This window comes from Alosa sapidissima, chromosome 3, assembly GCF_018492685.1.
Source record: "Alosa sapidissima isolate fAloSap1 chromosome 3, fAloSap1.pri, whole genome shotgun sequence".
Lineage (NCBI taxonomy): Eukaryota > Metazoa > Chordata > Actinopteri > Clupeiformes > Clupeidae > Alosa > Alosa sapidissima.
The window spans coordinates 13,789,272-13,814,833 of NC_055959.1; the positions used below are offsets into that span (position 1 = coordinate 13,789,272).

The window sequence follows — 25,562 nt, forward strand, 5'->3', positions numbered from 1 at the left end:
ATTATTGAGGCCAAAAAGATTAATGAAGATGAAGGAGTGAAGGCAGCCAAGAGGAGGGCAGGAAGGTAATTGCAAAGCAAAAGATTCACTGAAAGAAAATGCCATGAGGTGCACCAAAATGTATCTAAAATGTGGAGAATACAATGCAATCAAGCATTTTGGGCGATGTGGAGTCACAAGCTGGCAGCAGATTAAATGCTCATGAGAGAGAAAAAGATGCAGTTTTAGACGTGACCGAAACGATAGGCCTATAGGACCGACAGTAATTGTAAAGCAATTTACAAAAGATTCACTGAACAAAAATGCTGATATGATACATGAAAATGTAGCTAAAAATGTGGAGATTACAATGCAATCAAGCATTTTGGGCGATGTGGAGTCACAAGCTGGCAGCAGATTAAATGCTTGAGAGATAAAAAGATGTGGGTTTAAATTGACGTGCAGACCGAAGCTGCAGCAAGCAGGTGATATTTAGAAATGTATTTCACAAAATCCAAGACTAAGAACAGACAGACTATGTAACTGTACACACTGAGGCCAAAAATATTGAGAATTCTACAGGGAATGTTAATGAAGAAGAAGGAGTGAATAGTGGCAAGAGGCAAGCCGTAGGCTGCTGACAAGGCCCGACGCTAATTGTATAGCAATTTACAAAAAAATCACTGAACTCAAATGCTGATGTGGTACATGAAAATTTAGCTAAAAATGTGGAGAATGCAATGCAATCAATCATTTTGTACGACATATTGGCACAGGCTGGCATGCAGCAGAACAATTGCTTGGCTGGCCACCTCCGAGAGAGTGAGAAAAAAAAGATGCACATTTAAAAGGGTCTAAATTCCAGCGCGGAATTGCGGGTATTGCGAATAAATTATTAGGCCTACTTAGTATTGAGCATAATAATAAAAGTCCCGCAAACCTAGCCATCATAATGCGAGAGATTCCCACACATTTTACCCTGTACCCTGTCTGACATTAATATAATAATGGAGCGGCCTGAATGCGGGACTATTGCAGGGGCGATTCGAGACCTAGAGCTTTGCTGGGGCACAGGCCCCCAACTCCTAATACATTAAAAAAATAAAATAAATAACTGTGCGCGCAATATGAAATAAATGGCTAGCCTGATTTGGACCATCACATATCTCCCCTAGGTCACAGACATCCTCCTCCATACTCTGAATAGTTTTACGTCTAGCCCCCATTATGTCCTCATCCGTTTCTTGCCTGTCTCTCTCCTCCTCCTCCTGCCTGGTATTGGACTGCCCAGCCTGTGCTCTTTCTCCCCTCTCTTCTCCCTCTCTTCGACCTTCTTCTCCTCCTCCTCCTCCTCCTCCAACACTCTCTCCCTCAATTGTTGTAGCAGCCACTATCCAGCAACATCCAAACACATAGGCATAAGTAGGCCTATACTCACTGCATGAATTTAATAGGCTTTCCTACTAACACAAGGGAAGCTTATTTTTAGTCAAAATTGAGATATACTTCCCTCCCAGGCAAGTGTCCTATAGACATCCTGGCAATATTGCAGTTCTTTGTAGCTTAAATAGCCTACTAAAGCCTTCATACTGACTTTTGGTGATAATTTGCAAATGTAGCCTATAATAATCTACACAGATGGCTACTCTGATTCTGTGTATATTATTATAGGCTACATTTGCAAATGCAGCTTATTATTTAAGTTTGCCATTAAACCATTGATCAAATCACAGCACTGGCTATTACCATCATTAATGTTAATGTTACCGTAAATGTGGGCAAAATGATCATACCTCCCTCATCCTCCTCACTGTTCCTCTCCCTCTGCCTCTGTTCAGGAAGAATTTTCTGATGTCCATCTCTGAATAGTTTATCAGAAGGCTATGTTTAGTTTTACAGTAGGACAGCTTCACAAACAGTATAGGCTACTTTTACAGGACTCTCTCTACAGTATACGTATAAATCCTTATTAATTGTCCGCATGTGTGCCTGCAGAATACGCATGGTGTGAGTGTGTGTGTGAGGGAGAGAGCACAAGCTGGTAAACTGTTGCTAAATTTAGGCTACAATGACGCTAAGCATTGATAAACAGATGCTAGTTATGTGGGTAACACTCTAACAGCGATCAACTTGTCATTTTTTCTGTCAAACAAGTTCTGAATTTGTTGTAACATTAAACAGGGGACGACTTACTCTATGCTCAAAGTGATGTAACGAGCTCCAGCAGATTCCACAGTGTATGTGTGTGCAGTACTAAACACTCGGAAGAATCATGTGAACGATTTTCATTGGTTTTTGCGTTCAATCTTAGCCAGCTACAGAGGTGCTATTTCCTGATTGGCTATTATGGCCTCTTTCTTTATTCCTTGTTTTTTTTTTTTATTGGCTGGTAAGTGACAGGCACGGAGATGCGCTCATGAATGCCGTTTCCAGCTAGAGCCGCGCTAGAATTTTACTGGGGCACGTGCCCCAGTGAATAAGGTGTAGTGACGCCCCTGGACTATTGACGGACCAACTCTGACTTCAATTGAACCCCATGCAGAGACACACACACACACGCGCGCAGGACCACTTTGGGGGTGCCTCTCTTTCGTTGCTCTCTCTCTCTCAGCGGGATTTGTCACCGCTAAAGTCAAATTATAGCCTAGGTGCTTCAACATCAACCGCTATCGACAGGAAAGGAAAACAAACATTTAGCGATCATGAACCGTCAGGAATTTTGCAAATACAGAAGCATGACCGCCTAGGCTATAACGTAGAGAACATGGATGACTTCTCTATTTGACGTTCGATTGCGGACGTGAACAGGCCTACTTGATGATTGGGCCTACTTTCACTTTCTGTGCATATTCATTACGTGAAAGATAATTAGTAGCAAAACAGCGATCACATATTACATGGCAGTGCGTTTTGTTTTCAAATGTTTTCATGCATGTCTAGATAACAGGTGAGGAATGTTTAGGAGACTCGTAAATCCTCAAATAGGCTGCGCAAAGCACAGCACCTTTATTTGGCCATGGCTTGTATTCGAGTCAGCTATAATATAGTCCTTTATTGTGAGACATAGGCTACTTTTCGTTTGGAGCGGCATGGGTAGGCTATCAAAAGCAGATGTTTAATTTGAGATTTAATTTACGTTTGGACTGTTGATTACAGTATATTGCTAAATATCGGGACTGATGACCACTGAAATCTGTGGGGTATTTAATGGCTTACTATTAAGTATCATAGTGTCGGGAATTTCGATTGCCATCCACTTATTGCGAGATAAGGTATCCGCGCTTTCATTCATTCGTGTGCTGTGCTGCAAGGGAAACCTTATTCTGTATAGCCAAAGATGTCTAAGATAGCCTAAATGTAGTTATTTTTTAAATTATGCATGATTTACTTTTTTATAAAATTCATAGGCTGATGCCTGGCAGCAACAATTGTGTTTAAATGTAGGCTTCAGCCTCTAGCTCAGAAGGGTGCGGCATGCGACTAGCTTGAGAGCAATGAGAGCAATGTGTTGGAGACTCATGGTGTAAATTACTTTTCATTGGCAACAATACAAACCAACAATATAAAATATTAAGAAGCGCTCTTTTATGAGTTAAACTGAACCAAAATTATGCTTTTATTTGTCCAAATCTGAGGCCCGGCTATAAATAGAATCCCTGCCACAATTTGACGATTTAGGTATGCACGTGTGTTTCAGGCATAGCGCAAGCACTAATCTCTGACTGAAAGTGCACAGGACTTGTGCATTTGAGAGCGCTCTCTCGCGGCTGTAGACGTAATGTTTCACGTAGGGTTCATGTCAGTTAATATAAATTAACATTTAAAAACATGTTCAATTATATAGTTTTTCATATATAAGTTGCACCTGACTATAAGTCGCAGGACCAGCCAAACTATGAAAAAAAGTGCGACTTATAGTCCGGAAAATACGGTAATGATGCCACATTAGCATTGACAGGAACTAAGTTAGTTTACAGTGAAATGTATATAGTTTTTTGGACATTGATTGGGTTGTTTGTGGTGTCTTTCAAGCTTAATCAGGATTCTTAAGTTTTGAGTTCAGCTTGGAGTGAGATTTTGCACTTCAGTATAACGTGCCAGTTTCTTTCTGTCTCTAGCTTTGGCTGTTGAATTTTTTAAAAGTCTGAAAAATTAGCCCATTGGTGTTATTATGACAGCCCAGAGGAAAAGGCGATCATAGGTTTAGTCAGAGTTGTTTTTCTTCCGGATTTTTTTAAATTATTATTCAGTAATTTTGTGTCAACGATTCCGGGACACTGAAAGACCAGGGTGCACGAAACTTGGTGAGCATGTAGCCCCACAAGGATGACTTGGAACTATTGTTTTTGAAAGGAGGGTAGGGCGGACACAGTTTTCTGTGTGAATATCTCAAGAACCGTAGTGCCTAGAAGGACCACATTTTTTTAGTATGTTGGTCTCAGGGGCCATGTCAACACATCCCATATCATTTGATGTATAGTGCCACCTAGTTAAAAATGAAAAAGCAAAAATAAGGTGTTGAAACCGCAGGTATCTCTGGCTGACAGGGTCAAAACTGCACTGAATTTGAAGTGTAGGATAATTATAACATGGAATTCCGTTCATGGGGGACCATACAATAAATAATATATGTACTGTATGTGTACATTTAGTGACTGTACACTACGCATCCACACGCACTCATGAACACACACAAATACACACATAAAGATCCATGCACACACATGCAGGCACACACACACACACATACACAACACACACAAGCACAGACACACACACAGACATGCAGGCACACACACACACACACACATAAATGCACACACACACAAGTATAAGTTCCACACATTGAATGTTAGTGATACAAATAAGCGCTTTAACAAGACAGAATTCCCTATCTCACTTGGAAAATGTGCCAGAGCCAGGGGTGGTTTTCCCAGCGGGCACCGTGATGTCAATTTGATGTCAAGAATTAGTCAAGGTTTTGACCACCATGTTGAACATCTATAATTTCATACTATTTTAGCATTACAAGCATACCTGTCAACACTCCCGTTTTTCCCGGGTTTCTCCCGTATTTCAAGGTCATCTCCCAGCACCCTCCCGATTTGTTATTTCTCCCGGAAAACTCCCGTAATTTGCATGGCCATCAAACTTCATTTTAAAATCTTTGATCCATTCAGGTTGTATTGTATTGTAATGTATTTGGGTGCACTCACACACTAATTAAAAAAAAAAAATTAGAAAGAAGCATTAACCCTTTGAGACCTTGAATTCGTCATTGTAATACATGCTATCTTGTTACAGTGCATGAAAATTTTTTTTACAGTGCACTGTACTTTTTTTTCTTCTTCTTCTTCTTCCGATTCTTCTTCTTCTTCTAACGCATTTAATGCAGCTTCAACCGTTTAACGTAGAAACTTCATTCAAACTGCGTTGCGTAGGTCTTACTTAGGACATGGGGCTTTGTATTTTTCATCTTTGTAACTTTTATACTTTTTAAACTATTAATTAAAAACTACTCAAAATTTCCCCATAGACTTAACCCTTTAGCCGCCAGGGTTTAAAAAATATAAATTGGATTTTTACATCAAAATTTCAAAAGGCCATGGCTTGCAAGTGGTCAGAGATAAAGTCCCCCCCCCCCCCCCCCCCACACACACACACACATACACACATACACAGCACATTGTCTTCAGGATCTTCTCCAACACACATCCTCTACATACTTACAGCACCTACACACTACACACAGTCACTGCTCCACTCCCCTCCCGCCCACACACACATCTTCACTGTACAGTACTCTGTACACAGACAGTACTCTGTTTGCAATAGTAAGTCCCTGCCCCCCACCCAATCCCAATCCTCCCCCACCTTTTTTATGCAGCCCTTGCCACTTAATCTACTAAACCCCTCTTCTACTGCACTCTTTACCCCCCCCCCCCCCCCCATTAATGCACAAATAGGCTGACACCAGACATAATTTCACTGCATTTCTTACTTCCAGTAACTATATGCATGTGACAATAAACTTCCTTGTATCCTTGTAAATGTGAAAATCATTGAGTATGACCAGATGTTTATGAAGGGGGTAAATTTACTCATCTAATTTGCATATTATGACGTCACTGGATGGCAACCACCGTGAATTATGCACATTTCAGTAAATACTAGATGTTGAACATATTTGAGCAGTTTTACTTTCTTTTTTTGTGATTTCACCGACATAATAAATGAACAGGAAAATAGTCACATGTAAACCAACAATAGTAAACTATTACTATAATCACAAACCCAATGCTACTATACAATAAAGTAGCCTGGACAAATCAGTTCCATATCGCGGGTGACTTTGAAGTTCTTCAGAGCCCTATTTTTACAACCCCTGCTGTCTATACCACGTCCATTACGAACACTATCATCACTACTGTCACTGGTTCCGCGTTATGGAGGAAATGCACGTCTTCTTCGTGTGTTTCTCGCGTGTTTTCGCGAGCTTCCTGAAAACTTTGAAAAAAAAGGTTGAGCTTGAATCGAAGCTCTGGGTGTCTGCCAACTAGTGGTCAAGAGTACAAATGAGATTTTACACTGTACTCGCGTCTATCGTCTGTTTTATTCAGTAATGACGCTTGTCGCAATATTGCGACATGGGCGGTTAGATGGTTAACATTGGCTGATGACATCACAATAGAGCCCTTAAGCAATTAGAATCCTAGGCCAGGTGTTCCGGCCTCCTGGATCAACTGCCAGTCTCAGGCTTTAAGCATACAAACGGGCTCTATTAAGACTACACACCCTGTTCAACTGCTTCCTCTGCCAAAAACTGTTTCAAAATTCAAAAAGTCCTCACTACAATATTTCACTGTTAAACAATTTAACCCTTTAAACTACTGAACTTTTTAACTGTTCAGCCATTGTAACTGTTACTTGTCATCAACTATGACTCCTACCCACTGTAGCTAGTTAGCATGGTTAACATTGTTAGCAAAACTGCTAAAAATGATTAGCTAAGTTAGCTAAGTAATGTGGTTAGCATAGTTGCATGTTAGCATTTTTAACAAAACTACTAAAAATGATTAGCTAAGTTAGCTAAGTAACATGGTTAGCATAGTTAGCATGTTAGCATTCTAGTTAGCATAACTGCTAAAAATAATTAGCTAAGTTAGCTAAGTAATATGGCTAGCATAGTTAGCATGTTATCATGCTAATTAGCATAACTGCTAAAAATAATTAGCTAATTTAGCTAAGTCACATGATTAATATAGTTAGCATGCTAGTTAGCATAGTTAGAATAACTACTAAAAATGAATAGCTAGGTTAGCTAAGTCACATGGTTAGCATAGTTAACATTTTAACATTGTTAGCATGTTAGTTAGCATAGTTAGCATAACTACTAAAAATGAATAGCTAGGTTAGCTAAGTCATATGGTTAGCATGTTAGTATTCTTAATATTTTAGCATAACTGCTATAAATCATTAGCTAAGTTAGCTAAGTCACATAGTTAGTATTGTTAACATAGTTAACAGCATTAGCATTATTAACATTGTTAAAAAAAACTGCTAGAAAACATTAGCTAAATTAACTAAGTTAAGTAACTTGGTTAGCATTATTATCTTTGTTAACAGTTAGCATAACTGCTAGCAAACATTAGAGCCATTCCAACGGTCAGTTATCGTCAACTATCTACCTAAATAATTGAACCATTTAAACTATCCACCTATTTAACTGTTCAGTCATTCTAACTATATTAAACCTCATCTACCTAGCAAATAATTTAACCATATAAACTATCCACCTATTTAACTGTTCAGTCATTCCAACTATATTAAACCTCATCTACCTAGCAACCAATATAGTTTGTTTGTACTATTTTTGCATTTTCATGCACTGTATTTCCTTCAGGAAATCCTTTTCTAGTTTTTGTTTATTTTTCAGGACAGTCAGGGATTTGTACCCATCTGGGAAAGTATAATACATAGCCTATGTCTCTAAGGGAAAACATTTCTGATTTTATGTCTCCAGTAAGCATAGAAATAGTCAGTAGAAATAACTTTTAGGTGGGATAGATTGGAATCTTGAAAAATATAATAATTGTGATGCTGGGATATTCTATGGCTCACCAATTTACGAGATGTATGTACTGAGTGAGACAAATATTTTATTAATTAGGCCAATTGCTTTATTCACTTGAGTAGCCTATATTGTCACTGAACCATTGGACTAAGCATGTGCATGACGAGACCATTTTTTTTTATAAGGACAGCAAGTTCATGGGTTGCTATTACATTATGGTGGTTGGCAGATCATTGTCTGCAGCAGTCCTGTATCTTTAGAAAAAAATGTATGTGTAACATACTCGCTCAAATTGATAACACTCATAATAATAAGCTAATTTGCATCCATTGTTGACATGGTCCATAGAGGCTCAGACGGGTGTCCCGGGACCTGATGAACACGGCGCTAAAAAGCACAAACGAGTGCGAAAGTTGCAGGGAAAGTGCAGGCAGCCACGAGAGTGATTGGTCGTGTAAAATGAACGCTGCTGATGTCTGGGTTACACAAAGCTATAATGACACAATCATTATGTTTTCTTAATGACCGACATTTTATTTTAGTTTATAGATAAGAAATACTTTTGCCATAAAGTAGGCTAGGCCAAATGTTTGTGAAAAGGCTTGATATACACACCCTGTAAAGTGCCATAAGTAGGCTGGTTTACCAAATGACAGACAGTTAAATTTCTGAATAAAAAGAATGTTGGTGCCGTTTTGAAATCTTAAACGTGTAACCCCACACAAGCATAACGTGGTTGTAGGGAGGGGATGTGCTATTTTGGAATTTTACCCGGATACAACGAATAGGTTAGCCTACTATTTTTTGATTGGATGTCGGTGGCCATATATATAGACACAAGCTGGCAGCAGAGCAAATGCTCGGCAGGCTACCTCCGAGATGTGTTTTAAAAGAAAGTGCGAACTTTCAATAACGCTTTACTAATGAAGCTACCCTTATTTTAGAGACTGTTCACATGCCTTTCTTAGCAAGTATGTTTAATCTGGAAAGGCAAGTTAATCAACTACCACATAGAATAGGGTTCACACTACTGACCATTTATAAACTGCAAGAGGGCACTTTAACATAGGCTACACTCACTGTAATTTGGAAAATGGACAAGAATATAAGAGTGGCCTTTGCCTTTGTGTCAGGGGCTGTGGTGAATTTCTGAAGACGAATGTATGGCCAGACAGGCACCAAGGGATGATGTCATGCATAGGCCGAGACAGGAAGCAGGCCTGCTGTATGTAATCTAATAGATTGTCTGGTACCAAATAAATGGTGCACATTATTTTTATGGACAAAACAGCAAACTTATCCACCAATATGAATAATTGGGTAAACGCTGATTGGCTAAAGAGGTGTCCGCCATTTGCACATGGGGCAGACACCTGGCCGAGGATTGGCCAACATTACAGAAAAGGTGGTGTTCTAACACCAGTTTTAGCGTGTATAAAAGTTGACTCCCAAGGGAGCAGACTTCAGAATTTGCGCAATCTTCTCATTAGAGGCCTGGTTCCTGGATTCCGCTGCAGAGGACATCCATCCGTTCACATCTCCTCAACCGAGTGAAAGTGAGGAGAGACATGACAGTTGGGATGCAAATGACATGGAAATATAAGTTGTGCCTATTGTGCTTTAAAAATGAACGTGATCGCGTAATGACAATCAAAAACCACATGTGAAAATATGATAAGGCGCAAGAATAATTCACTTTTAAAGGCTGCACCATGATTCATTTCCGAACTTAAATGAAGATCTAAGTAGAAAAAATAAGCCATAAGCTATTTTAAGGCAGAATAAAAACTCAGAATTCAGTTAGAGATGGGTTTTATATAAGTCAATTCAACACGTGAACTGCTTTGTTTATTGATTAGCAACGACTGTGTAACCGATTGGCCGAAGTAAGGTATTAATGTTTGGGAAAATAATATCCTTTGGACAGACATCAAAAACCTCGATCAGTGAGGAACAGGAGTAACTTACTTTCACTCTAAATTTGCTGAATCCATAATGCGCACAAGCTGCGTTTTGACGGGTGCAATGTGAGGCAACTGCAAGACGGCGGGCCTTGAATTTAAACATGGAAACAATTTCATCATGGTCCAGACTTTCTGCCAACTCTCTTTCAAAAGACAGTAAGCTATTTAACTGCCGTGTGTGCATTGAGGACCTGATGGGTGTATTCACCCGGTGAACAAAACACTTAACCCTTAGAACCCTAAACTGTTTTAAAGGCATTTTCACTAACTTTAGTTATAAGCATTAATCCTTGTCATTGTAAGTGCCATTTATACATGCTATATTTAGATTTTTAAATAATACAAAGACAAAAAGCATATTATACAATTTACATTTTGAAATGTATCTCACTACAGCAAGCTGCCAGCTGGACATGACTTTCATGTATGTGTCCTGAATCTGGCAATATAACAACCATGGTGGAGGCGGACTTTGGAGCTGAGAAATTTACAGACATATATGGTGTGCGCCTTACAGAAATAAATGCCATTTTTTATTTAGTGATGAAAAACGACCATACTGCGCTCCATATCTGTGACACAAACTGATATGACTTGACCCAAGTTTGCTTGGTAATAAGAAGTAATAAGAGCAATGGCAAAAGTATCAAAGTATCAAAAGTATCTGATATGTACAAAAAGTGTTGGATGTACATGTGCAATGAATGTAATGCACTTCCACATTTCTAAATAAAACAGAACACATCTTGTTAAGCTTTGCCGTAATATCTGGACTTATTCTTCTTAGCACAATTTTTGTTCATATCATTATAGTGACATTTGTAATTATTAATCCCTAATCGATGCCATTAGATAGAATAATACGAAAATGGAAAGAACAGGACTAATACTATTAAACACTATTGTAAAAAGAAAACATAACATATCACAAATCTGTTCATGAATTTGTATATGGGACACATACAATGTTGACTTTATCGCTAAGGCCTACTATAATATATCACTTCATTACACAGCAATGGCATTACTTACCGATATTGGTAAAGGGAACTTACTTTGTCAGAACCTTGTACCTCCGGCTGTTGAAGAAAGTCACTGATGACCTTCTCCATAGATTCCTCTAGATCTTCCTTTTCTTGTGTAGGGTGGAGCATGAGGGAAGGGTGAGAGGAGACTAACCCCTCTGGAGGGCGATAGGAGAGGGCCAGCATAGGAGGGAGAGGCACCCCCTTCCCCCCCAAGAGCTGGTAGTTCAACAGAACGTCCTCAGTGAGGGTATTGAGTTGGGGAGAGCTGCAGGTCAGGCAGTCCAGCCCCTCCCCCACAGAGGGGCCCATTGAGCCATCTTCTAGGAGGTACATGACACGACAGGGAGAACTGAAGGTGTCCAGGTAAGTATAGCCCCCAGCCTCAAAGGTAACAGCCTTCAGGATAAACAGGGAGAACAGGCCTGATTGGGTGTTGGAGGGGGATCTGCACACCCAGGAGGGGCACAGGCAGAGCATCATTCGACCTGAGAACAAAACCAACAAAACATATTTTTTCATTCCTGACATAACGTTGAATATCTGGCGATACTGATACCGGGGATGGACAGTATTTCAAATACAAAATAGTATTTTGTCATTTGTATTTTATTGGGGTTCAAGAAAATGACTGAAAAATTTGTATTTTATATCCAGGGTTGAAATGTAATCCATTACTGACGACAGATTACATGGCAATTTTTGTAATCAGTAACATAATCAATAGAATTACCCAAAACATGTAACATAATCTGATTACTTTAGGATTACTTTTTACACAACTTGCACACGACAAACACATTCTTATTTTCCACAGTCTTTAATTCAGATGCGATATTGCAAAGTGCTGAATGCAGTTTTCCTGGACTGGAACCGGTCTATCGGTCAGCGTCAACGGCTCCTCCATCTTGGGTTTTGATTTGAACCTTTTTCGTCAAGAAACTACACAGGCAATTGGATGATAGTGACATCTAGTGGACAAACAAATGGACTGCTTGTCAAATTAAAACATTAGTTAGGCTATTATAAAAAAGTTGCAACATTTGCAAGATAAAATGTAATCAAATAATCCCCCACAATGTAACTATAATCTGATTACACATTTTTTTATTGTAATCTGGGAGTGTAATCTGTGATGCGTGTAATCCAGATAACATGTAATCCATTACTACCCAACCCTGTTTGTATCAAAATACTTGGTGTGTAATTTTGTTTAAAAATGCTGCCAAATATTTTTGGTAAAGCCAATGGACCCTTTCAACAAGGTAAACAAAAACAATGCTTGAACGTTCTATTTGGGCCCCAATCTACTTCCTCTGCATTAAGATAACATATGGAATGTTAAAAAGGAAGTCTTGTGGGGCCAACTATGATGCTGATAATGGAACTCTCTTGAAAGGGTCCATAGTTTTGGTGATCTGATTACATCATAAAAGTGCAAAACAATGAATGTAGCCTCTGACTGGTGCTGGCTTAGTCATTTGCACAGACTTATTAATATGGAGATTCAGGAAGATGATCCAGTGAAAGATGAGTAACGTGTAGGTTGCTCACAGACACAATACACTCCTTCTCTCACACCAACCCACTCACTCAACCACATGGTTATTGCTCACCCACACTGTTTGCCTGTTTTTGGTAGAACTTTGGAACAACCTCCAAAGCTGAAGATACACAAGGCACCTTTCTGAGCATGTTGCTGGGCAATGTTCCTGAGTATTTTTGTTCTGGCACGTTCCCTCATTTTTCTTGATCATCAATAAGTAAATTAACTTCATGGGCTCTATCTTGGCGATCTAAAACGCATCACTAGCACTAGGTCACTAGCAAAAAGCTTAAATACATTTAGGGGTGTGTTTGTAATGGGTAGAGAAAATGGCCTCTTATATTAGTTTAATTAAACAGTTACCCCCTCCTATTTTTTTTGTTTTATTACATTTAAGATAACATTCCCATGTATTTCACTTCATGCCAGTATCATCTTCATGTTACACTGCTTTACCGTAGTGGGTTGCCGTGGAGACGGTAGCTCGAGCACTCAGAAATAAACGTCCAGTGCTTGAGAAAGACATCATTTCTGTATCTCCACTTCTTTTCAACCCACAGGTATATTTTTAAACCTTTCCAATTTCTGTTAATATGTATCAAAAGAGTATTTCACTAGTACGTTTGTCTGTGTAGTGTAAAAAGTCATGTCATGTGTAGAAATGTGATTTAGAATGTTTAGAAGTATTTTCTTTATACTGTAGCTAGCGAGCTAGCAGAAGCTAGATTAAGTTAGCAAGCTACCGTCAGTTCAGCTTCCGTTCTCTCGTCTTTCTGTATGAACTATAAAACAGGTATAGCGTCGAGTGAACGTCAGTATTTTAATGTTTAAGTGTATGTAACATGTATGTTAAGTTTCTCAGTACTTTGTACTTTTGTTGGGTTTAGTTGTGCTCCATTCTAATTGGCTAGTATATCTTGTTAGCCAGAGCCTGTCAGGATCTGTTTCGACCTCACTCTGACCGTCACTACGGTCTAAAAAAGGAATGATCACCTTCGTTCTGCCTATCACCGAGACCATATGTCAACAAAGTCATGCCCATGACCTCCGGAAGCAGAACGACTCGAGCTTGTAAATAGCGGAGATTGCTCCCGGTTCAGTCTCTCACCTTGATCGCCTCATCTGAGACCTGTGATACGTGAGTACGTTCTTTCACTGCTTTCTTGCTTTGACTGTGTTTGTTAGTCTGCATGTGGCAGTAACCTGTGTTTTTTTCAGGAAACTTCATTTAACTTTGTTTAACTTGTTGACGCCTTTCCTGAGTTCACCCCATACATACCGCACGGCGGAGGGGCTAGTGTGAGCCTGCTGCCTGCGTTTGCGCACTGCTGCGGGCCACCGTTTCAGTGTTATTTTCCTTTTGTGTGTGCCAGGTTTCCAGGTTGTTGTTTGTTAACTACTGTGTATCTGTTGTGTACCCCCGTCACTGCTGTCCGCAGCTAGCTGGGCCAGTGTGAGCCTGCTAAGCGTGTCCGCACACTGCTTCAGGCCACCCGTGTACTGTATTACACCACTGCTGTATCTCTTTACGGGCTGCTGCTTGCAGACCCAGTGCGTTGTACGGCCAAGGTCTTATTGTATTGTATTGTGTTGTATTGCATTGTGTTTTTCTGTGGTAGGCTATGGCGGCACACTACTGCAGAGTCTGTAGGGCCACGATGGCCCCCAATGACGGGCATAGAGAGTGTCCTGCTTGCCTTGGGGCCGCCCACCTCCTGGAGGATGTCGACAGCCCCTGCAGCGCAGCCTGTGACCTTCCTAGGGAGGAACGGCTCCGCCGGGCTGACCAAGCATGTGGCCACGTGCGTGGACGGGACAGGCGGCGCTCACCTGACCGACCATCCCACTCTCATAGGCATGGCCGTAAGCATACGCACAAGCGTAAACGGCAACATGAGTCCCCTTCCAGGCATGATCAGGTGGAGGTCCCTGGACCTGCTAAGCGCTCGGCTCCAGCTGCCATGACCGAGGGTAATGGCACAGAGTCGCTTCAGATTCTCTCAGCTCTCCAGGCTCTGGCTAGGAGAATGGACAGGCTGAAGGGTCTCCAGGGCACGTCATCCCCTTCTCTGCCCCCTGGCCAGGAAGGTCTCTCCCCATCCAGGCCTGAGAGCCATGGTGCGGATGTTGATCTGGGTGATGTGGATGTGCTGTCGCTCCATGCCCCTCGTTCTACGATCGATGACGTAAGCGGGGACGGCCTCCTGGATGAGCTACATTCAGACATGGTGGAGCCAACTGATGAATCCACGGTGCCAGGGGAGGTCCCCGTCGGCTCCTTGATGTCACGGGTGTTGAGTGCCTCCAAGATCCTGGGTCTTCAGGCCCCTATGCCAGACACGGCTTCCCTTGGGGGCGTCTGGGAAGGCGTCTCGCACAGCAGCCCACCACCCTGTATACCCGTGGCAGTGGATTACACGAGGGCGCTGCGGACGGCATGGGGTAAGTCGCTAAAGCGCCCCCAATTCAATCCAGGTTGCCGTCAGCTGGCAAAGGCTGCCTATCCGGCCGACTCAGGGCTAGGGGATATGCCACCGGTCGAGCAGTCCATCGCCGCCTGGACTTCCCTGGGGCCTGCCAATGCATCTCCCAATCCACGCTGCCCGCGTAAGGAGTGTGCCAAGACGGACCGTCTCATCAGTCACTGCTTTGACGCATCAGCACGGGCAGCCCGTATGGGCAACGCCCTGGCTATCACTCTGGCGGCTCTGCGAAAAACGATGAGCCCCGAGGACCATGATGCAAGGGCCCTGGTGGATGCCGCACTGTCAGCCCACTCCCAGCTGACGCGTGATGTGGGGAGTGCTATGGCCTCTGCGGTGCTGTGCCGTAGACAGGTGTGGCTTGCCCAAACCTCTCTCCCCGTGGTGCCTGGGCATGTGTTCCATCCAGACTCCCAGGGGGTGCTGGACAGAGTGGAACAGGCTGGCGCTTCTAGAGAAACTGGTCAGCGTGTGTGCCACAGGCGGGCTCCGGTTCCCCACAGGGCAGCATCAGGTAAGTATGGGCGGTGGCAGCCCGCCCGAACACCACAGGTAAGTATCAACTATGCTGCCCCACGGGACCGGCGCTTTCGTGCACCAGACCAGAGCTCAGCCCCAACTCCCTGGCCCAGAGGACAGCAAAGACCTCGACGGGGCGCAGGCAGAGGTGCAGGCCGCGGTGGCGGTCCTGCCTAGGGATCCGGGGCTGCCCGTCAATTGCCCTTCCCAGCTGTCCAGGACCTCCTGGGAAGGGATTGTGCCAGACTCTTGGGTTGTGGCTACGGTGACTCATTGTTACCGCCTACAGTTTCGACGGCGACCCCCTATGTTTTCAAGGGTCAAGATGACGTCTGTGACAGACCCCCTTTTAAATTCCGTGCTTGTCAAGGAGGTCCAGGAGTTGCTTCTGAAAAGGGCCATCTCAGAAGTACCGCTGCACGCACGGCACACTGGGTTTTATTCCAAATATTTTATTGTGCCCAAAAAAGACGGAGGTTACCGGCCGGTCCTCGACCTCAGGCCCTTGAACCAGTACCTCAAGGTGCTGCCATTCAAAATGGTCCACGTTGGAATAGTGATTCGTTCCATCCAGGAAGGGGAGTGGTTTACGTCTCTGGATCTAAAAGACGCGTACTTCCACGTCCCTATCTGCCCAGCACACAGGTCCTTCCTCCGCTTCGCCTTCCAAGGCAGGGTGTTCCAGTTTCAGGTCCTCCCATTTGGCCTTTCACTGGCCCCCAGAATTTTTACTCGCGCGGTGGCAGCTGCGCTAGCCCCCCTGCAGGTCCAGGGCCTAAAGATCCTACCGTACCTGGACGATTGGCTAATTTGTGCCCCATCTCAGGTGCAGGTGGTGCACGACACCAACACAGTTCTGACCCATATCCAGGCCCTGGGTTTCACGGTCAACTGGAAAAAGAGCAACTTGCAGCCCCGCCAGCAGGCGGATTTCCTTGGTGTCCTCCTCGACTCGGTCAGCATGACGGCGTCTCTCACTCCACGGAGGGCAGACAGCTTGACCGAGGCTCTGACAGGCTTTCGGCTGGGCAGACTGGTCACCGCCCACAAAGTCCAGAGGCTGTTGGGCTTAATGGCCGCGGCAGCTGCGGTACTGCCATTGGGCCTGCTGAAGGCACGCCCCCTGGAGTGTTGGTTCAATGCCTTTCAGCTCCACCCGAGAGACGACAGGCATGTGAAGTTGCCGGTGTCTCCTGCTTGCATCCGAGCCCTGCGTCCTTGGAGGGACAGGAGGTTCTTACTCCAGGGTGTTCCACTGGGGGGCCTTCTTCACAAGAGGCAAGTCATCTTGACAGACGCTTCTCTGACAGGCTGGGGAGCTGTCTGGGAAGGGCTGTCAGCGAGGGGCGTGTGGCCTCCCTCCTGGACATCAGAGCACATCAACGTCCTCGAGCTGAAGGCCATCCATCTCGCCCTGCAGAGGTTCCTGCCAGGGTTGCGAAGCCAACATGTTCTGGTGAGGTCAGACAGCACCTTGGCGGTGTATCATGTCAATCACCAAGGCGGCACGAGGTCCTGGCGGTGCCTCCAGGTGGCGGAGGAGTTGCTGTCATGGGCATGGCCGCGTCTGGCTTCAGTGAGGGCAGTACACGTTCCAAGTGTGGAGAACAGGGCGGCCGACATTCTCTCCAGGACCGGGCCACTCCCGGGGGAATGGAGATTGAACCCAGAGGTGGTCAGCCAGGTCTGGGCTCAGTATGGGACTGCACAAGTGGACCTGTTTGCGTCGGCAGAAACGACTCACTGCCCAGAGTGGGACAGGGAGGCAGTTTGGGCCTGGATGCTCTGTCACAAGACTGGCCGACAGGCTTGTTGTACGCTTTTCCTCCATCCCCTCTTGTACCTCAGGTCCTGCGGAGGATCAGGGAGGGCCAACACACAGTTCTGCTGGTTGTTCCATGGTGGCCGGCGAGGCCTTGGTTCCCAGACCTTCTCCGGCTCCTGCGGGGTCAGCCATGGCAGTTACCCTGCCGGGCGGATCTTCTGTCACAAGCAGACGGGCAGATCTGGCATCCGAACCCAGGTGCCCTGCACCTGTGGGTTTAGCCCCTGCAGAGTCCGTCATTGAACAGCTAGCTGAGTCTGTGCAGGAGACTCTGAACAACGCCAGGGCTCCTTCTACTAGAGCTTGCTATGCACTCAGGTGGAGGATCTTTTCAGATTGGTGTGCCAGCTTGGGTCTTGAGCCAGCGGTTTGCCCTGTGCCACAAGTTTTGCGCTTCTTGCAGTCCTATTTGGATCAAGGCAAGGCGGTCAGTACTGTGAAGGTTTATGCCTCGGCCATTTCAGCCTTTCACCAGGGTGCGGATAACAGGCCCTTGGGTAGGCATCCACTGATTGGTCAGTTTTTAAAAGGGGCCCGCCGGTTGCGTCCAGTTCGCACTTTGCGGGCACCAAACTGGGATTTGCCCACCATTTTAATGTCTCTTACTGATGCAGATCTGCGATCTTTGTCTCTGAAAACTAGCTTTCTCCTGGCTCTTTGTTCGGCCAGGCGCGTCGGGGAGCTGTGCGCCCTCTCTGTCAGCGAAGACTGCCTGAGGTGGCAGGCAGGGGGCACTGGCGTGTCACTTTGGCCTAATCCAGCCTTCCTGCCTAAGGTTCTAAGTCAGCAGTCAATCAACCAGGTTCTGGAGCTGACCCAATTCCAGCTGTCTGCTGCCTCACAGGCAGAGCGCGACAAGTTGCTCACTCTGTGCCCAGTCAGGGCTTTGAGAGCTTATCTGGCCCGTACGCAGTCGTTGAGGAGGGAACACACTCAACTTTTTGTCTGTTATGGGGCGGCGAAGCAGGGACTACCGCTTTCCAAACAGCGGCTGTCGCATTGGTTGGTTGAGGTTATTTCCCATGCCTACCAGGCTCTGGGAATGTCGGTCCCTTCGGGTACAAGGGCTCACTCCACCAGGAGTATGGCTACGTCTTGGGCTGCCCTTAAGGGGGTACCAGCAAGCGATATCTGTGCAGCGGCTTCATGGGCGACGCCTTGCACTTTTACCAGGTTTAATAGGGTGGACGTCACTCGCCCAGCTCCGGTTGGCGACGCTGCCCTCATGTCCGTGACCGAGCGAGGTTTTAATGGTTAGCTTAGAGCTCCTCGCGACTTTTTTGGTATGTGTCATCCCTTTTTTAGACCGTAGTGACGGTCAGAGTGAGGTCGAAACAGATCGTAAGTTACGCATGTAACTATGGATCTGTGAGACCGAGGGATGACCGTCACTATCCTTGTCGCTCGGACCATCCTGAGGCGCTCAAGGTAGGAGACTGAACCGGGAGCAATCTCCGCTATTTACAAGCTCGAGTCGTTCTGCTTCCGGAGGTCATGGGCATGACTTTGTTGACATATGGTCTCGGTGATAGGCAGAACGAAGGTGATCATTCCTTTTTTAGACCGTAGTGACGGTCATCCCTCGGTCTCACAGATCCATAGTTACATGCGTAACTTACGTTCTCAATGTACGTTGCCGCCAGTGTTGTCAGTTGGTGTGCGCGTGCATGTAGACACACGCAAACGGCAGACAGATGCGTTGTGTTGGTGAATAGTTATGACAGTCACATGAACAGTTTCAATTGCAGTTTTTATATTATTATCGTATAGTATTCTAAGTATTTGATTAATGAAAATGTTGTTAATGTATTTGATGAAGGTAACCCAATGTAACCGTTGTTATTTTATGTGTGTTCACTTTGAAGAACTAATTGATAACAAGATAGCCAAGTAGCCTGTGTATATGTAGCCTACATTGAAATGTATTAGGACATTGTATGGTTTACATACAATGTCATTTGATGTATAGTGTTATTTGTTGAAGCATATTGGATATATTATAAAGGTACCACTGTCTATTTCATACTATCTAGGTAAAGTGTTTTGTATTGTATATTATATATGCCAATGCTTTCTATATTGGTCTATTGATTGCATTTATTATATTAGTAATGTTTGAAACTATGGTTTATAATATCAAGAGGTATTTCAATGTTTATATTATATTGATATATTATATTATTATAGTATATTTTATAATTGTATATTTTGGAATATGTCCAGTGCCATAGTGTGTGCTAGGCCTATCTGTTATTGCTCTCTTGAATGATTTTTTACTCAGAAATAAACGTCCAGTGCTTGAGAAAGACATAATTTCTGGATCTCCACTTCTTTTCAACCCACAGTGCTATCCAGCCTGTGGTCTTGTACCTGCCCAGATTCCCCTAGGTCAGAGGCCGGTAACATGTCCAGTCCACATTCAGGGTGGTTTTGTTATCAAACTTGGGGCGCTTGGCACAAAAAGGACGTTCTTATGTTACTTAAAGGAGAATTCCGGTGTGATATTGACCTAAAGTGTGTTGAAACATGATACCGAGTATGAACGTATGTCTCATAGCTCATCTCAGCTTGTCCCTTGCACTCCCAAAATCTGGCCAACAGGTTTTCAAAGGGGGTGCCTCGAGCATCTGCCTAGCCATGCAAATAAATTACACATTTCAGAGTGCAGGGGACAAGCCGAGATGAGCAAAGGGCAAAGGGTTCACTGACAAGGGGTTACCATTGAAAACATAGCCTGAAAAAAACAACACTTACCCCAATAATGTTCGAATGACTAAATAAAAAACCTAAGGACATTTATCCTGCAGAGGAGTTGCTGCTTACATCTCATGACAGTGTGTCATCAGCTGTGCTTCATATGCGCCTTTCACTATAGACCAGGTTTTTCTTGGTTAGTGGCGTAATGCTTTTTAGATAGTATAAGATAGCTATTTTTATTTATTTATTTAATTTATTTTTCCTTTATTTAACCAGGGGGGTCATAAAAGTAGTAAAAATAGAGAAACCTCATCTACAAAAGACAAACAATGAACCAACAACAAACAGAAACCATGCACACATTAACAGCAGCAAACACTAGTACAGACAAAGAACACAAAAAGCAACAAGCAGAGCACACCACAATTACATAACATTACGACACCACGCCAGACCACACCTTATGTTGTAATTGCCACACCCCTGGGCGCATTGTTTAATAAAAGTGAAGCGCATGGCGATACATTTGAGTGTAAGATTGGAAAAAGCTTTGCGTCGGGATAAGATTAAGCTATGCGGGTTTCTAATCTCAAAATAGGGCCCCATATGGAATATGCCATTTCTAGGCTTTCTTCCCCTGAAATTGCACTGTGCCTACTTCAGAGGGCACTGTTCCCACCTATTTTTGCCTACAATCAAATGCTTGACCTCTTTAGAACGCTAAGACCCTGTCATTTCTTAGGAAACAATCAGAATAATTGTCTGAAGTATTCACACAGAGTAACAGAGGCTAGAATATTGTTTTTTTTCTTTCTACCGGGTTACAAACATCTATGAACTGGCCACATTTCATCCCTCTAAGTCACATGAGTCACTTGAGAAACACAACTCAGCCCTAGCACCAGGTCTTGTGAAGCTGTGTGTAAAAGTAGATCAATATAGAAGAAAAGATGAGTGGTTTACTGTTACGACCCTGTGGGTCTTGTTTATTATTTGTGTTTGTTACTTTTGTTGTGTGTTCTTCTAGGCAGATTGGCGCAGCTGAGGGGTGGTTTGAAACCCTATGACGTCAGGGTAGCCCGGCCCTTTAAAAGGGGGCTGACGTCATTGAGCTCTCTCGCTGGCTAGCTGTGGGGATCGTTCGTTGCCACCGTCGCTGCCGCACATCGCTGCCACTAGGGCCAGCCTCGGGCCTTGCCCGAGCAACTTGCCGTCATCTCTCTCACTCCCTGGGGTGAGAGACCAGGAGTGAGCGCCTGGCCGCCGAGGCCTACTTTGTAGGCCGTGTTTTTCTTAATTTAGACATTTTTCCATACTGGTTTTTTTTGTATTAATAAATACACCATTTTCTTAAGTTTTGTGTCTGCCCGTTTTTTGTTATATCCCACAAGCCCTAGACCGGGATGTAACATTTACACAATTATTTGTAAAGGTATGTCCAAATGTCCATGTGACAGACGCCCCAATAGGACTTTTGGCTATCCAAAATGCATACTGACAATAAAAGGCTTACTGTATATGAACCCCTTGGTGTAGAAGCATAATCATGGTCCCAAATGAAAGGTAACGCACTGAAGTTTCTTGTCAATTTATATTGGATAAAACAACATGAATATTATATTTCTATGGATTATTGTGGATATTTCAAGACCCAATATACTGCATATTGCTACACAATGGCTAGAGGGTAGGGAAGTACTTTCTCATATCAAAATCGAAACACATGCAACCAGTTATGCAACATTGTTCAAAAATTTGCCCCATGTACCGAACATATTTGTTGACAGTTTTTGCAGATTTATGGCATGAAAAGGCAGAGAAAAGCTGTTGCTCTCAAACACTGTCCACTTAATCAACAGAGTCAGGTATGAAGGAACAGATTAAATAGACAGAAGGTTTGCAAAGTGATTTCATGCTCATTTTAAAGAGTATTTTAGTATTTTCAAAATACAAAAATACAGTAGGCCTATTTTATTTTGGTACATGGTGTGGCTACTGTATTTTGTGGTTTATTTTGATAGACTTAAGATCAGGGTTAATGTATTTCTGCCCATCTCTGACCGATACCAATCTGATACCATCACTAGTAGAGACAATAGAAATCTACCCCAATGAAATTGCATGATATTCTGTAGGAATATCATGTAATTGGAAACGAGGCATTCATGAAACGATACCCTTATGTGGTCATTATTTCTGCTATTAAGGTAGATTGTCAATTACCTGGGCATTTCTTGCCACCAGCCAGCAAAAGTGAGAGGTATTTATCAGGAGATGCCATGACACAGATTATTACATCACACCTGCCAACATCTGCAAAAAAAAAAGAATACACTTCATATAATACATCCAATGTGAGGCTGTCATGTGTATTGCATTAACTGAAAAAGCATTTAACACACAGTTTAGGGAACACAATATTAACCATTAATACATAAGTAATGTCTGTATTTATTGGTGCTCAATAAGATCTGTATTAAGTGTCATTACACATATATTATGTCTTTATTCAACAATTTCTTACTCACACTGAATAGGTAATTTATTCTTGGTAAACATAGTTGGTCTTGATCTAAGGTTATTGATATATAGTACGGATCAAAATAAAAACTAAATAAATACTGGCTAAGAGTGTCTTAACAGGTACTTCTCACTGAGGTCACCAACAGGACATACAGGGGAATTACAACTATCCAACTACGTTCCCATTCTTTCCATTCTACGTACAATTATCCAAATACGTTCCCATTCTTTATTGTATTTCCTTGTGATGAATCAGATTTTAGCGTGCAAAATAGCATACATCTAATGGTCATAACAATGTGATTAAAAGCGGACAAATAATTAAGTTATGAAACGAGACGTTGCCAGAATAGTGCCCGACTCCCCTACTTGGACCCTCCCAAATGGGATGAAAATAATAGTTTGGGGGGTACTGAAAAAATGTAATAAAATGTAATGTTATCCTATATTGCATGTAATTAAATGTATTACCATCGCATACCAACAATTCAGGATATAATCTAATGAAATACGATTTTCAAACCCTCACCCCAATTGGGCTGTACCATTTCAGTTCAGACTGTGTTCTTTGCTATGATATAATAGGCTACTGACAAATTAAAACAAATGCACAGTGTAGACTACAAACGCCTTATATAGGCTACGAATCGATTGACAAGCGGTGGCCAACTTACATTTGTCTAATATTTCACTCCCTTTGTAACATATTGATAGCCAACCTTAGAAAAACATTGAGTAGCAAGATCGCTATGGTGTAACCGGAGGTCTCCCTTCCACTCAGCGGTAATGTTGCCACCTGTGTCTGACAAAAATCCTGGACATTTTTGACCATCCAATCGACCTTTTTGTTTGTAAGCAACGGCGCCTTTCGCACATCTAACCCAAGATAAAAACTGTCATTCTAAGCGACAATTGTATAGCTAAAATTAGTAAGAATGTCAATTTCTAGTTATTTGTTTAGTTAATTGCTTTATTTAATAGCAGACCTTTATTATTTTGTTATATTTTCAACAGTTTTTAGTTGTGGACGCCTGGGGGCAGTATTGAGAAAAAAGGGGGAATACATAATTAGGTTCTGCTTTTTTGCTTATGTGGAATAAAAACAAATAATGTCATTCAGTGTCCAGGATTTTTATTTTTATTTTCCTGGAAAGACCATGAAAATCCTGGACAGGTGGCAACCCTATAAACAATGTAGCCTTTATACTTCGTATGGTAAGCGAACCTACGAACACGCAAGAATGTAATTTCATTTCCTATACCGTCTCGCTGCACGTACGCCACCACCGAACGTAAGTGACGCAGAATAGCACGATTCCTAGAACCACACGCATGTGAAGTTAAAACATGTTTAATCGTATAATCTACATACATTCTTTGGAGGTAGTGAATGTGTAAATCCATGCTTGGTGCACTGTCGGAAACAAAACATTTCTATAGGCCTACTTCTATTTTAGAAGTTGTAGGCTAGGTGATGAAACCACAGGTTGACGGAACCATCTTTTTGGACTCGTTTTCCGACTGATTGTTGTTTTTTTTGCAACACAGCTTAATTTAGCTTGAAAGTTAACCTGCTACGTAGCAGGTTAGTTCTGTGGCATAGATTCTCATGGTTACCAAGCTGAGATTCACGTTAACCTCATTAATGGAATGGAATTCTCACTAAAATTAGTGACACTTATCGAAATAAGCCAGGTTTGGCCTTTAGCGAGGTTGATTGAATACCCCCCAGGTAGGGGCGGCCACAGCCTAACCTCAGTGAAACGTTTGTAAAACTTAACCATGATACCTAAGGCCTACTAAATAGCTTGGGCAACGGTAGCATAATAACATGGTAGCTAGATAACATGAACAGCTATGTTAACTTGTTACAATTATCATAACGTTAGCTGACTTCTTTTAATCATACAACTGAAGTCAATTTCTGTGAGTGCTGTCAGCTGGCTCGTGGCGCAAGTTGATAGACGTCTGATTAACAAGCAAACAGGTTTGTTCGTGGTTCGATAGATACCCACGTGAAGTTCATTTATGCTATTTAGGTGTTTGTTTTTTGGGTGGCATATTCACGGTCCAGTGCATGTAGTAGGCTACTACATACATTGTTGACTTTTAAACATGTCATGCATATTTGTGTGCGTCTCTAGTATATCAGAAAGTGACAAATCTGCAAGCGGCCACATCTGTCAAAGACTCGTCATCAATCATGAAACGTCATCAACGCAGCCAGTTAACACGGGAGCCAGTTGCCATTTAGGCTAACACCGGCAAACGACTCAAAGTAGCCTAAGCTATTGTTTGTATAAACAGTCCTTTTTAATACACTATCTGTAGCCTATTTACAAATTATATTTGTCAATGCCTCGTTTTATACTATACATGCATATAAATGAGCTCTTACCTTTTCTAGGGTTTTGAGTACGGTCTCTTGTCTTGGGAAGAGCAAGTTCACATAATATTTGCTGCAAGGTCGAGTAGTTTTGGGGCAAGAAGCTCTTGTCTTTTTTTGAGCTGTCCATGATACGCAGACTGTAAAATGTGTGTTGTGTCCTTTATACTAATGTTAACATTGAAAGATGGGTCAGTCTGAGGCAGGTAGTGCATGACTTTAAGTGTAATGTTCCCGCCCCCTTCTCAACCCCTGGATCACTTCTTAGCATTTTCTCAAACTTATATAATGGGTTGTCCAGATTCCTATAGGTCCTCATTTCCCTTACGAAAAAGAACTCCAGTAATAAGATTTAGTAGTTATATGGTAGTATAATACCTCCATAATATCCTTACCTTCTACAGTGTTCCTATTCTACAATCGTATAGTAGGCCAACTTCTATATGTTCCAAAAATACTATGGTATTCCTACAAGATTACTAATATTTTGTCTCAAAATACCATAGATTCATAGTTCTTTTTTGTAAGGGTTAAATATAAA

The 25,562-nt window shown here is 42.8% G+C and overlaps 1 protein-coding gene across 1 annotated transcript in view; it reads right to left on the bottom strand.

Annotated features, from left to right (window-relative positions):
• The window catches only part of LOC121705203 (carnosine synthase 1-like), a 43,382-nt gene extending 18,178 nt beyond the window's left edge, over positions 1–25,204 (bottom strand). The window contains exons 1-3 of the mRNA XM_042086052.1: positions 25,034–25,204; positions 22,336–22,425; positions 11,073–11,530 (exon numbers count right to left, since the gene is read on the bottom strand). Of these exons, the coding sequence (XP_041941986.1) occupies positions 11,073–11,530; positions 22,336–22,425; positions 25,034–25,151 (666 nt within the window). The 5' untranslated portion in view covers positions 25,152–25,204. The remainder of the gene's footprint in view (positions 1–11,072; positions 11,531–22,335; positions 22,426–25,033) is intronic.
• Between the last annotated feature and the right edge of the window lie 358 nt (positions 25,205–25,562).